General features: G+C 35.9%; 1 protein-coding gene across 1 annotated transcript in view; it reads left to right on the top strand.

Moving 5' to 3' along the window:
• Positions 1–11,324, top strand: part of LOC139137755 (condensin complex subunit 1-like) — a 40,740-nt gene extending 29,416 nt beyond the window's left edge. The window contains 14 exon segments of the mRNA XM_070706020.1: positions 331–415; positions 871–1,017; positions 1,780–2,000; positions 2,566–2,665; positions 3,424–3,599; positions 4,958–5,012; positions 5,015–5,060; positions 5,736–5,913; positions 6,483–6,577; positions 7,250–7,330; positions 7,816–7,998; positions 8,522–8,654; positions 9,364–9,633; positions 10,110–11,324. Coding sequence (XP_070562121.1) covers positions 331–415; positions 871–1,017; positions 1,780–2,000; positions 2,566–2,665; positions 3,424–3,599; positions 4,958–5,012; positions 5,015–5,060; positions 5,736–5,913; positions 6,483–6,577; positions 7,250–7,330; positions 7,816–7,984 — 1,353 coding nt within the window. The 3' untranslated portion in view covers positions 7,985–7,998; positions 8,522–8,654; positions 9,364–9,633; positions 10,110–11,324.
• The last annotated feature ends 2,564 nt before the right edge of the window (positions 11,325–13,888 follow it).

The following is a 13,888-nucleotide window of genomic DNA, read 5'->3' as shown; positions in this document are numbered from 1 at the left end:
CGTGCAGACTGCCTCTGTTTTTGAGCAACCTATTCATATGTTAACAACTATATAAAAGATATCTTCACAACAACAGAATAAGCAAACCACAGATGCTCATGTGATTGTTAATGTCACCATTGACCTCTTCACTACAGCTGCACAGTTGTATTTTACTTTCCATTCATATCTTCTATTTGTAGATGTACTTTTATTTCCTAAATTTGACCAAAAGTTTATTTTCCCATTAGCATTGGTACAAACGTATGTAGTCATCTGGCCACATTAGCCAGATGTTAAAGTTGCATGTAATTGTGAACTTGTTTGTCTGTTTTTGCGTTCTTTGTTCAGATAAAGGGCTCTGTTGGTGAAGAACCACTGAAATTTCCAATGGACCATGAGATGTTCAAAAGATTGGTTGACCTTATGGTCAAAGGTGAGTGGTTATAGTGTTTCAGAACTGATATCCTTTTGTAAAGAACAGTCAAAACGTTATACTTGTTTCAGAAAAAAATCTGCCCCTGTTATTGCTGTTGAAGTTTATAGAGCAAAGAGGCTAAGGCCAAATAAAAAATATGTGTGTTTCCAGTAACCCTAACTACCCTATTTAAAAGCCTTTGACCCCAAATTCATTTTCAAGAATCATGCATGATTTTGCTGAATTTTGCCGTTTTTTGAATGGTCACATTGAAATAAAAATAAAAGGATAAAAAAGTTCCTGACCGCTTTCAAACAATTGCACAACTACAGACGTACTGACATAATATTCTAGAATGAGAAACATGGGCATTCTACAGCGAACTTTTAGTCAGCATGTCTGTGTTTGGTTCAATCCAAGTCTGGTAAATAACCTTGTCAATTTAACTTTTTCCTATAAATTTTATTTTTAAGGAATTGAAAAGTTGGATGACAAGTTCTGGGTACCAATGGCAGAGCAAGCTATCAATGTCATTTATGGACTTGGAGAACATCCTGATATCACGTGTGGTGATCTCATCAAACAACTGATAAATGTTCTCATGAAGACCATTGAACAAGGTATATATTATAATAATGATAGGTACTTATACTGGAGAGATTGTGATTCAATCATCAATGGCTCTACTCTGGAATAAAAAGGATGCGGTGTGTTCTACAGACTCAGTACACACAAAGAATCACATGATAATGGTACAAACAAACCCACATGTATAAGCACGTATGCAAACACAAATGGGTTTGTTTGTATGGTGGTCCATTTGAATTCTGGGTATAACCTATTAGCTGAATTAGTGATTTAAATTTCGTGGTACAGTTGACGGCTGGCACTGATATTAAATACACGTCTGACAAATGTTTTATTACACTCAACAGTATATAACAAAACATTTTACCGTTTTTGCAGAATGAAATGACAACTAACCTTTTGAGCGCTGTAATTTTTCCAACCAAAATTTTAGTGCAACATTTTACCAATTTTTATGAATTTTTCTGTAATTCTTTTGATAATGTTGAACCAAATGGTCATCGGATTTTATCGGCTGCAGTTTCTTATCAAACTTTTGGCAAAAATCTTTAAAAATTTGACTGGGATCTATTTTTAAAGGTGACAAAAATTGACGTTGGTGCTCAAAGGGTTAACTACTTGTGTTTTCAAAGAAAAATAATCACAAAAATTCAGAAAATAGAAAATTTGATTCATGTGGATCTTATAGTCTCCTAGTGTTCTTCTACAAAATGAATGGTTATTTACAGCGATCATGTTCTCCCAACTTTAATACTGTTGTACACGATCTCTGTATTCTTCACCTGTTTGTGAAGGTGGCGATGGTGACAGTGAAAATGACAACAACGATCTAAGTTGCCACCCTGTGCTGTTGACGCGACTCTTCTCTGTGATTGGGCACGTGGCGTTCAGGCAGCTGTACCATCTTGACGTCAGCATCCTGACTGAGTTGAAACGCAGGCGCACTATCAAAGAAAATGAGAGAGAGGAGGCCAGTGCTAAAAAGAAAAGTGATAAAGAGAAAGACAAGACGAAGGTATTGTAGTTAAAAAATGTAATTTTACCTTTCAAAGTGAAGAACTAATTACAAAATTCACTTGGACATAAAGAACCAGACCACAAAGGAAATATTTTCTAATTTTCAAGGGATAGTTGTGTAACTACAATTTTGGAAAATTTTGTAATTTCTTGTGCTCGTGCTCACAGTACATTCACACATCTTTGACACTTGTCCCAATTTCTCAAAATCTTCAGTCTAATCGGCATAATTTTACAACCAGAATGGCAGATGACTTCTTATTGATTTTACTTTTTATGATAGAATACAAATGCATTAAACTTACTTTTTGGAGTGCAATTGATTTTTTCTATCAAATTTTTTCAAGGTCGTATGTGCCTCGAAAGTGAAAGACTTAAACTTTTGCTCAAACTTTCCTGAATGAAACTTTCGACCATTCTCTTACTAAATCAATAAAAATCGGGGGTCACAACGCAAAGTTTGGAACTAGCTAAACAAAATACCCAACATTTTGTGATATTTGAAATTCAATGGCCGCCTTTCCTGTGTTACGGTGTTGATTTATTTTGTTTCATTTTCACAGGATCCGACGATGGAAGAGGAGATGGGACTGGCTGGAGCTGTGGCTGATGATGCAGAGGCTGAATACATGAAGAAAGTACTGGATAATGATATTGTTACAGGTCAGTTATTAAATAATGGAATCAGAACGAGACATTTCTTTTGTACATGTAGCACATAGCATGTCATGTTTCTGAACTCCAGGAGTCAGAAGTGAAATTTCTTGAAATTTCCGTGCCTCATTGGCAGACTAGTGTATGTAATGTGAATATTCTTGCATCAGAGACAGTAGTGTCTTGAGTCATTATAGCATCATTGTGTCTGAGAGGGTAATGTGTCTTAGAGGGCAGTGTATCTGAGAGGGCAGTGAAGGCAATGTATCTGTGAAGGTGATGTATCTATGAGGGCAATGTATCTGAGAAGGTATTGCATCATGATCTGTGAGGGCAATGTATCTATGAGGGTAGTGTATTTGGGACAATGTATATTTGAAGTATAGGCTTGTGGACAACCATCAGAACTGACTGTGCAAATTGCATGTAACCATTCTCTGAGTGTTGCCATCAACAAACCCGCTTGTTCCATGCTCCTGTCAAAAATGTTAAAGCGATGATCAGTCAATTGTTTTAGAATACAGACTTGTAAAGGGATGTAATTAGGATGTGCTATCTCAGATGATATACTGTAGTGTGCATACTATTTACCATTTCAATATATCTTTTGTAAAATGTGGGTATATTTACGTTTCATCGATGTTTCAGCATATTTACCAGGTACACACTTATTTAAGTCTCATTTCCAAATACTATAGTGCATACATTACAGGAAAAAACAGTTTGTTTGTTAAGTTTTCTTTTGTGTGTGCTATTTCTATCAACAGGCACAAATCTCTTAGCTCTGTTCACACCGTTGATCCTGACCATATGCTCTAACAGCACCAAGTACCCCCATCCCGAGCTACGAGTCTCAGCGACCATGACCCTGGCCAAATTCATGTTGGTCAGCTCTGAATTCTGTGAGGCTCATCTTCAGCTGCTTTTCACACTTCTTGAAAAGGTGAGTTTTTTCTTTCTCAGAACTGATAAATACTATTTACGCTGAGCAGCACTGATACTTTGATATGCTACTACCCATCACAAGCAGAGTATATCATATAAACCCTTTCACAGATATGGTTCGGCCCAAACCACTGTTATGGATGGTGATTGTGGAGTTGTTCACAGAAAACTGGGATAAACAGGTTCTAAAAGCTACATGAGCTGTAACTTTAATGTACAATATTTGCCATTTTTGTGTTCTGATTGATGAATAAAGTTTCTTGTTCTACCGGTATTCCTAAAATTAAATCAAAATGCCTTGTGTTCAACATGTCAACACAGCCTATATGTCTGTAGTTTGGCTTACTGTATCTCTTGATGACTGAATACATTTAGAACAGCAGTAACATTGCATGTTGCGCAAAATATATTTTGTTTGCAAAGCAGATAATTTATATTTCAACTTACTTAAAGGGGCAATCCTCAATCCCAGGCTTAAGGGATTGAGGACTGCCCTGTTTAATATCTGCCTTGCAAGCACACAATGCATTGTGTTTGCAAAGCAGATACTTTATACTTCAAGATACTTAAAGGGGCAGTCCTCAGTCCCTGGCTTGAAGAATTGAAGACTACCCCTCTAAGTATCTGCCTTGCAAGCACAAAATGCATCGTGTTTGCAAAGCAGATACCTCATACCTCAAGATACTTAAAGGGGCAGTCCTCAGTCCCTGGCTTGAAGAATTGAAGACTGCCCCTCTAAGTATCTGCCTTGCAAGCACACAATGCATTTTGTTTGCGAAGCAGATACTTTATACTTCAAGATACTTAGAGGGGCAGACTTCAGTCCTGGCTTGAAGAATTGAAGACTGCCCCTCTAAGTATCTGCCTTGCAAGCACACAATGCATTTTGTTTGCGAAGCAGATACTTTATACTTCAAGATACTTATAGGGGCAGTCCTCAGTCCCTGGCTTGAAGAATTGAAGACTGCCCCTCTAAGTATCTGCCTTGCAAGCACACAATGCATTGTTTGCGAAGCAGATACTTACACCATATTACTTAAAGGGGCAGTCCTCAATCTCTTTCCCCGCATTAACTCTTGTTGACATCAGGTATTTACATGGTGTTGGTTCTTTTTATTCCATTGAAATTGTCATCAAGTTGGATAATTTGCTTTTAGATAAAGCTAATAAACATTCTGCTCCTTAAGTAGGGAAAATGCAGAAAATAAATTTGTTTCTTTGAATAACAATAACTGAATATTATCAAAAGAGCGAGCTTTTTGTCCATAGAAGAGAACTGCACCTTTTCTTTACTTGAACTGAAATATTTGATAATTCATAAACCTCCTGTTTTATAATTTGTGTTTACGTCTGTAGGCACAGGAACCAACCATTAGAGCAAACACTATCATTGCTCTGGGAGATCTGACAGTGCGTTTCCAAACCTAATTGAGCCGTGGACACCAAATCTCTATGCTAGGTAAGTTGTTTGTTTTGTTTATTTATAAATTTGTTGTTCTTTAGTTATTCATCATATATTGGCAACCAATTTAGAAATCCTGTCATACGTTTAAGGTAACAAATGCATGAATTTCTTGGCAGGAAATTATAAAATAACTGAAATGAAGAAAACTGGGAAAACTGATTATGCAGTATGATAGTATTCATCTGACCATTAGTGATGCTTTATCATATGGTAGTTAGATTACATGTTGACTTTTTACACTGAAGATGAAAATATCAGGTTCAGGGGACCCCAAAATATGGACACATAATATTGGAATGCAACACGAAAAGTTTAAAAATTGGATTTAAAATATCCCCAAGAAGACATTATATTTCTTTGTACCTAGCCAATTTCATACTTGTATGTGCAACACTTTGTTCAAAGATTGCCACATATTTCAGGTTTTTCTGTTTAATGTACTGTAACATCCACCAAAACTCTCGATTTTTAAATGGTGCCTACTTGATATGACATCAAATTTGTTAGTTATAGAATATTATAAACAGTAAATTAACCACAGCATACATGTTTTCAGATACATGTAACTGGATGACAGGTTCAGAAAATAATCTTCATCAAAAAGATACTGCTTATGTCATATTTTATTGAGAAAGTTACATAAGATTTTGATGTTGTTCGATTTTGCAGACTTCGAGATGAATCTCCAACTGTTCGTAAGAACACCATGATTGTGCTGACCCGACTCATCCTGAACGACATGGTCAAGGTCAAAGGTCAAATCAGTGAGATGGCCAATTGCATCGTGGATGGAGACGAGAGAATTTCCAACATGGCAAAAATGTTCTTCCATGAACTGTCAAAGAAGGTAAAACCTGTAACTTCTCAAAATCATCAAAAAAATTATATTCTTCTTGTGTCTGTGATTGTGTGTCTCTGTCCAGACCGAGTGACTTATAATATATTCTTTTGAACTTGGAACAGAGCTTGATTCTCAGGTTGTTCCAGGATTGGGTATTTGGTAAGGAAGATTCAAAGGAAACATGAAAAGGGAAAATTGACAATGATTTCTAACAAACTTGTTACCAGAGTTACTACCAATAGGTCTACTCTGGATCAAAATTTCACACTCCAACTAATGCAGAGTTCTGTGGAGAACAATTGTTGAAGACTGGATGTTGTAGCGATACAAACAAAGACGTGGATAAATGCATGCACAGGAAGACACATATTTCAATATACATTTTGGCTTGTGATTTCGTTTGTACCTTGGAATTTGAATTCTGGGTTTAACCCAGATGTACTGGTTTCTTGTGTTTTACATGTTTATCAGTCTATTTGTGAAGCCTCTTATACATCACTGTGTTTCTTGCAAATCTGACATGTTACTGTTACAATGTATCACACTTATTCACACTGGATATTCTGTACTTGCAGGGTAATGCCATTTATAACATTATGCCGGATGTGATCAGTCGTCTGTCAGATCCAGATGTCGGTGTAGCGGAGGAAAACTTCAAAACTATCATGAGGTAAGGCATGTCTATCACAGTGGGCAGTCAAAAGAAGTAAGCCAATTTGATGGCTACAGACCTTTCTAAACTCATTTCAATGTGATTTTACACTTTTCAAAATTGTAATGCGATATACACGCCCATTACTACACCACAAAAACCAATATGACTTGCCACATATTTATCAATTTTTAATTTGTCAGCTAGCTGAGTGATGGGTATTTTAACACACTTTTAGGGGCAAACCAAGAATCCTAAGTGATATACAGAAAAAGTGTGAAAAGCTGGGTATTAGATGTGAGAAGTTCAGAATTGAGTTTGAAGGAAACAATAGTAATAATCTTGCAGAGCAAATCAAATGGGCAGTCACTGTTTTTTTTGCCCTGCATACTGTACAGTCCACGTTCTTGTTAGATCAAGCATAGGCCTGTGTACGGGAAAAACAATAGTTTTTCTAAGGATTAGGAAACTGTGCAGAGGATGTTGGAGCTACAGTATCATTTCCCTTGTCCTATGATATGAATCCATTGATACACAAGGCAAACTGCAGTATGTTGGAACTCTGATTACGTTCACTGGGTTTGAGTCCTAGTCAAAAACCCTGCAGCAGACAGATTCAGATCATCTATTAGTATTATTTCAAGTGTGGACAGTCTATAATACAACTTGTTTGACCCACTTTGTTTCTAGGTATCTGTTCTCCTTCATTCAAAAGGACAGACAGTGTGAGAGCTTGGTGGAGAAATTGTGTCACAGATTTAGAGCAACAAGGTAAGCTTGGTGCAGATTTCAGAAAGAAATATTGCCATGTCCCAACTCCCAATACAATTTGAGACTTGTGGAGACATTGTACCACTGACGTAGATATGGAAGTACAAAGTCCTCAACTCCAACTTTTGAAGTTAAAGTGATGAATTAGCCACCTAGACATTTCTCAGCTTAATTAATACTGATTGAATCATGCTTGGCCGAATGCAGTGCTATCACACTGAGCAGTCGGATCATTGGAATTACATTTTTGCTGATCTTAGGACTACCAGATATTGATACTTGTTTCTCTTTCACACATTTGCATGACTAGATATAGAAGTCTGCCATGTGCTGGAAACACCCAGGATTTCCAACCATTACAGTCATTGCTGTCAATCTGGAAAAAATGTTTTTCCTCTCAACTACAACCTTCTTGTTCAGGATAGTGGCTAAGCGAGAGATACAATGTAGATCGCCTAATTTTATTCCGTTTTTCTCTTCACCAGAACTGACCGACAAATACGTGATTTGGCATTCTGCCTGTCACTGTTAGACTACAGTGAACGTTCCATCCGCAAACTCCAAGAAAATTTGCTGTGCTTTGCTGATAAACTTGCAGAGGACGATGTGTACCACAGTTTACAGTTATTATCAGTAAAACAAAGAAGTTTGTGAAACCAGAGACAAAGGTAAGTTGTACCCTCATTTTCAACTTATTAACCCTTTCACCACCATGGTTTGGCCCAAACCCATTGTTATCATTGGTAAGTGTGGGCCGGCTTCACAGGGAAATGGGTGTGAACAAATTTATCCTCTTTTTCCCAAGTTGTATTCATTTCTATGGTTGTCTATGGAGCCTGGTAGAAAGAGGATTAAACCAGTACACATACAGATATGCTTGTACTTAATCATGGTATATGGATTTAACAAGAATGAGTGAGCTAGAAATCTCTTTTTGCTATCCAAGAGATTTGGTCAACTTTGATCCAAGTTTGTCCAGGCCTGATTTCTTTCACAGCTGAATTTCTGCAAGCTAAAGCCAGACTTGAGTGTGATAAGAACGAATTAGTGGTCAAAAGGACTGTAAGCCATGCATTGTTATCACAGTACGTTGATGTGTCTGTATAGTTTTCATAAGGTCATAGGACCCTATTGCTGGGAAGTCAGGTGAAAGGGTTTAAAAAGAGGTCTTGTTTGTTGCATTTTCAACAGGCTCTGGTTGATGAGCTAGAAGCCAAGCTGGTAGAATGTCACACTAAAGGAATGAATGATGAAGAGATTATACTGAAGGCATCACAGGCCACTGCAGCTGCTGGGAAGGGAAGAAAGACCGCCCAGACACCAGGTGAGAATTCTTCCACTAGTGTGCTGTAATCTAATTTTTGAATGTTTATACTTAGTGTAATGAGTCAGGGTTTGCATGTTCCTGTGAGCGTCATGCATTTTATCATGGTCTTAGGAGTGAATTGCAGCCTGCAAGTCAGCCAAATTCACATTGCATGAATACCAAATGACTGTTGGATTTACTGTATGTTGTGTTCTACAAAATTACCAGAGGCATTGTTCCAATAAAATAGTGGTTTATTTTAGATGAGGTGTATTCATGTTTCAGCTGTCTTCAAATTCCTTAGCATTTCGTAAAAAGTTCCAGGTTTAACAGACATGAATGCATGTTTACGTAGCAGTAGACATTGTAAAAGAATTAGTCTTGTAGTGTACTGGCATAGCACTCATCCATTCCATCCATCTTCTCCTTGGCCTCTGATCATGATGCTGACCCCAGCCAAACTTTATTTGAAATTGAAATATTACTATACTTGAGGTCCCTAGGTAATTATGTTACTCGCAATGTTACAAACAAATGAAACAATGAAATGTTCAGTTTCAGTGTTGTTTATTTGACACCTAAATGATTTGAAGTTGCTGAACAAGAAAATTATTTTAAGAGCTTTATAATCGGAGTGAATCTTGTGCACACAGTAGGCATAATTCTACAATGTCTGTCTCAGTTGTCTTAGGGTATGTCTGAATGTTTTTTTGTTACTTGTATCCAGGTAAAGGTCTAAAGGGCAAAACACCTGTAGCGAGACGTCACACAAGATTAACGAGAGACTACGAAGATGACAGCGACGATGACTTTGACAAGCGACGACAGTCGGGACACCCTGCTGCAAGAGGGGTCGGAGGTCGCACCTCGAGGAAGCCCTCTGGTGGACAAAAAGGGAAAAAGATAATTCGTCCATCTTTCTCATCTGATGAAGACAGTGACCTGGAGTTATTTGATGTAAGGGAAGAAGATGATAGTGCAAAGAAAAAATCAGAAGGTATGAAATTATTATCCATTTGTGGATGTTATAATCATGTTCCTTTTCGTTGGTTGATTTTGAGAGAAACTGAGAAAGCGTAAGCTTATTTCAAAAGTTCAATTATAGTGTGAAATCACCATTAAACAAGAATTAAGAATTATCTTTTGTCTCATTTGTGGTTTACAATAGACATGAATTAAAAATTGAAAATTTAATATGTTTAAAGTGTTATTTTGACAGTTACAGGCAAGTTCTAGAAATATTGCAGCCTTGTTGGCATCGTGAACCCTTGTGTCAGGTGACTATTTGCCCTTCTATGAGCCAGGGCAATAGTCAGTTGACCATTTGCCCTGTATGTCTAAGGGCAATAGACACTTCTGCCTTGGCACAGACCCATTTAAGAAAATGAGAAAGAGAAATGCCATTGTTGTGGACCATAGCTATGCATTAACTAATTATGGTATTTTTCTTATCAACGTCTCTGAAACTTCCAGGCACACCGAATGAAGACAGCAGAAATGGTGATGAAAATATTGATCCAAACACGCCACCGTCTGCAAAGCAAAAAAGAACAGGAAAAAAGAAATTACTGGTCATGTCCAAAGGAAAGAGTGGAAAAGATTCTGAGATTCCTACCTAGTTCAGAATTTAAATGAATTGTGAAACAAATTACCTTTTGTATTTTTCAGAGGTAATCAGATTTTTGCTAAACAGAGTAGTTTTCTTTCAAGGTCAGTATCTAATCCATCTAATCATGAGTGTGAAATTTTTTGTTTTTGTTCATCATAAGTATTTTAGAAATATTTTTATTAGCTACACTCAATATATACATATATGCTTCAGATTTATTTCTGTCACTGCCATGTTTGATATTTGTATTACATTGTCTCATAATAGGCATGATGCATATTTAATGCATAGTTTATCATCAATATGTCAGGGACGTGTTAGATTTATACCTCACTGCCAATATTTTACAAACATGTTCACCATTGCAAAGATCACACAATCTTGCTGTATTCAGATCAGGAATACCGAGTAGTCATATTGAGAACTTTAATGAGAAACTAGCAAGCATGGCTTTTCAGCCTCATGTTTGGTTCTTGTCGTGAAACTTACACACTTCTTTGAGTGGAGTCTTGTTTATTTTCTGTCCTGTCCTCTTCATTTCTTTTATCAAAAACATTATGTAACCATCAACTCCCTACCCTTTCACCACCATGGTTTGGCCCAAAGCTATTGTTATCATGGCAGTTTAGACTTGTTCACATGGAATTAGGGTGAACAGGTGAAAAAGAATTCAGTCACCTCTACTTCTAGTGGCAACCACTGATCATGGGAAAGCCATTGTGAAACCAATACCATTACCATATGGTGCTGGTGACATGCTAAGACGTTGCTGACATGCCGCTTTTACCATATATGGAGATATGCAAATATGTGGTGACCGAATGCTTTACAAACGGAGACTTTGTATGCATCATTGACAAAGTTAGATTGGCATAAATTGTTCTGTATATTTCCTTTACGATTGTCTGAAATTGTATTAAATCATGCACTGGTTTAAATACGTTTTCTCCTTTCCTGCAGTTGGCTAGTGGTGTGATATGTATATTGATTATTTGACTAAAAATTGACTTGGGAATTTAATGAATTGAACCATGTAATATTTTTTACAAAGCATCAATAAAACTTTGTCCTTGTCATTGTTTGAGGTGTGTTTTTCAAAAACAGATATTGTGTGGCAGTGCTGCATAGTCCAGTCAAAATAGGGTTAGACCCACCACAAATTGCAACAGAATATTTTTCTTCAGAATGCATTTTAATGAGGTACCCAGAACAACATATTAAAAGTTTACTCGAATCCACCTTGGGGAAATATGACTAATTTGCATAAATCAAATATGGCGGCCAACCATCCGACAAAATAACATAATTGGCCATATATCACATGTTAAACAAGCTATTTCAGTGATTTCAAAGTCTGACACTAGTAATTTGGCTCAGGGAATCATTTTGGAGGTATAATATTTCATATAGGCACTTCATTAATTTGCATAATTCCAATATGGCGGCCAACATTCCTACAAAAGACATTGTCGGTCATATACCACGTATTAAACAAGCTATTTCAGTGATTTTAAAGTTAAAAGTATATTTCTTAGGCATGGACAAACGATTTTCGAGATGCAATGATTTGCATAGGTAATTTGTTAAATTGCAAAAATCCAATTTGGTGGCCAACATTCCTACAAAAGACATTGTCGATCTTATACCACACATTAAACAAGCTATTTCAGTGATTTTGAAGTTTTAATATTTTTCTTAGGTATGAAGAAACACTTTTAGTGGCTCAATTTTTACAAATGCCCTTTGATAATTTGCATAAATTAGATATGGCTGCCATATTAATGCCCCATGGCTTAATAGCTTCTAATATAAATAAGGGTTTGGTATAGTTTTTAGCACTAGGAAACTATCAAGAAGAAACTGTTGTCCTTGGACATTCATTTTTAAATTTTTGATTTTTCTGTATATGGCGACTGTTAATGATTGTTAGTCTTCTGAATAATATATTCTCTTATTGAATATGACATTCGATTCATTTGTGTACGGCATTTTCGTAATTGTAAGGGTGTTTAACACTGTACAGTGTCAAAACATGTAATCTGTAATGTTTACTGTTAAAAAAAAGAGACGTGTTCAAAATCTTTAGTTTTTAATTTAGACTGAACCCTTCTTATAGATGGGTGCATCCTTATAAGATCCCTGGACGATAGGCAAGAAGTCATCATACACAACAGCAAAAATACAATAAACACAACAAAGCTAAAAAACAGAAAAAATGATATGACCAAAATAAAAATAAAAAATCAAGTTTTTAAGAGTCTGACATTGTTTGCATCAGCGCTAAGTTTTAATTTGTCTGTATTGTGGCATGTATTATTTTTGGTCACATTATTTTATTTTTCTGCGTTGTTATTATCTTTGTTGTTGTGTTTGTTGTATTTTTGCTGTTATATGTGATGACTTCTTGCCTATCGTCTAGGGGGATGTACCAAAGATGCACTCGTCCATAAGGAGGGGTTCAGTCTAAATTATAAACTAAAAATTTTGTACACGACTTTTTTAAAACAATAAACATTAAAGATTACATGTTTTAACACGGTAGAGTATAAAACACCTAGGCAAATCACAAATAGTGCCGTACACAGATGAATCCAATGTTAGATTCAGAAAAAGATTATTATTAGATGACTAACAATCATTAACGGTTGTCATATTTAGAAAAATCACAGAAAAATTAAAATTGCATAACTGTCTTACATCTCAATAGTAAACGCATATCAACATATAAGTATTTTAATCCGTTCGGAAGTCATATATGTAAGTCTACCAAATTTGCTTTAACATTCTTTTCAAAATACAATATATTTATGGAGTATTTTAACGAATTCAGGTATCACAGACACCTATTAAAATAAACTTTTATTCGTAAATGGATCGTTATTGTAAGTAAATTTATATTATATATTCCACATTTTTAAAAATAAATGTTCAAAGACTTAAGGTGGAGCTGCACGTTGCCAACACATTTTTTTTTCAAAGGAATATTTCTCATCTAAGATGACAAGGAAACCCGTAGAAACTATTTTGTGAAATGTAATATTTCACTTGAAACAAGAGTATATCCTCATTCTAAAATGGCATGGGCTGAACGACTGACACTCAAAAAAAGTGCTTAAAATCATGGTTAGCAAAATAAAAATGCCTTTTATTCAAAATGTAAGAATTTTATGCCAAAACAAACTAGCTGTTTTCTTATGTAGCATTTCAAAACATAATGTGAAAATTTCAGGAATTTGACCCAGCCAGACTAGAGTTATATTCTTTGGAAATCTTGAAATTCGGGTAAAAGAAAAGCAGGAAATCGGGCAATTTGCATACATTTGCATTCATTAACCCTTCTTTATCATGCAACTTACGACTGCTTGCCAAGCTAAAAGGTTCACCTAACCAATTTTTAATCTTGGTTTAACAAATTAATCAAAATTGGACGAATATTTGCAAAAAAATTATTTTGAGCAAAATACGCTGCATTGGGTGCAGTGCCCTCTTAACATTTTCTCGATATTGCTATTGCTAAAAACTCTACAAGAACCTTATTATATTAGACACTATTTGGGCCTATATTTGGCTGCCATATTTATTTTCTGAAAATTATCAAAGTGTCTTTTAAAAACATTGAAGAAATGTATTTAAACTTCAAAAT

Source organism: Ptychodera flava, chromosome 7 (assembly GCF_041260155.1).
Source record: "Ptychodera flava strain L36383 chromosome 7, AS_Pfla_20210202, whole genome shotgun sequence".
In the NCBI taxonomy this organism is placed as follows: Eukaryota; Metazoa; Hemichordata; class Enteropneusta; family Ptychoderidae; genus Ptychodera; species Ptychodera flava.
Note: the sequence above shows the minus strand (reverse complement) of the source record. Positions and strands in the feature narration are given on the sequence as shown.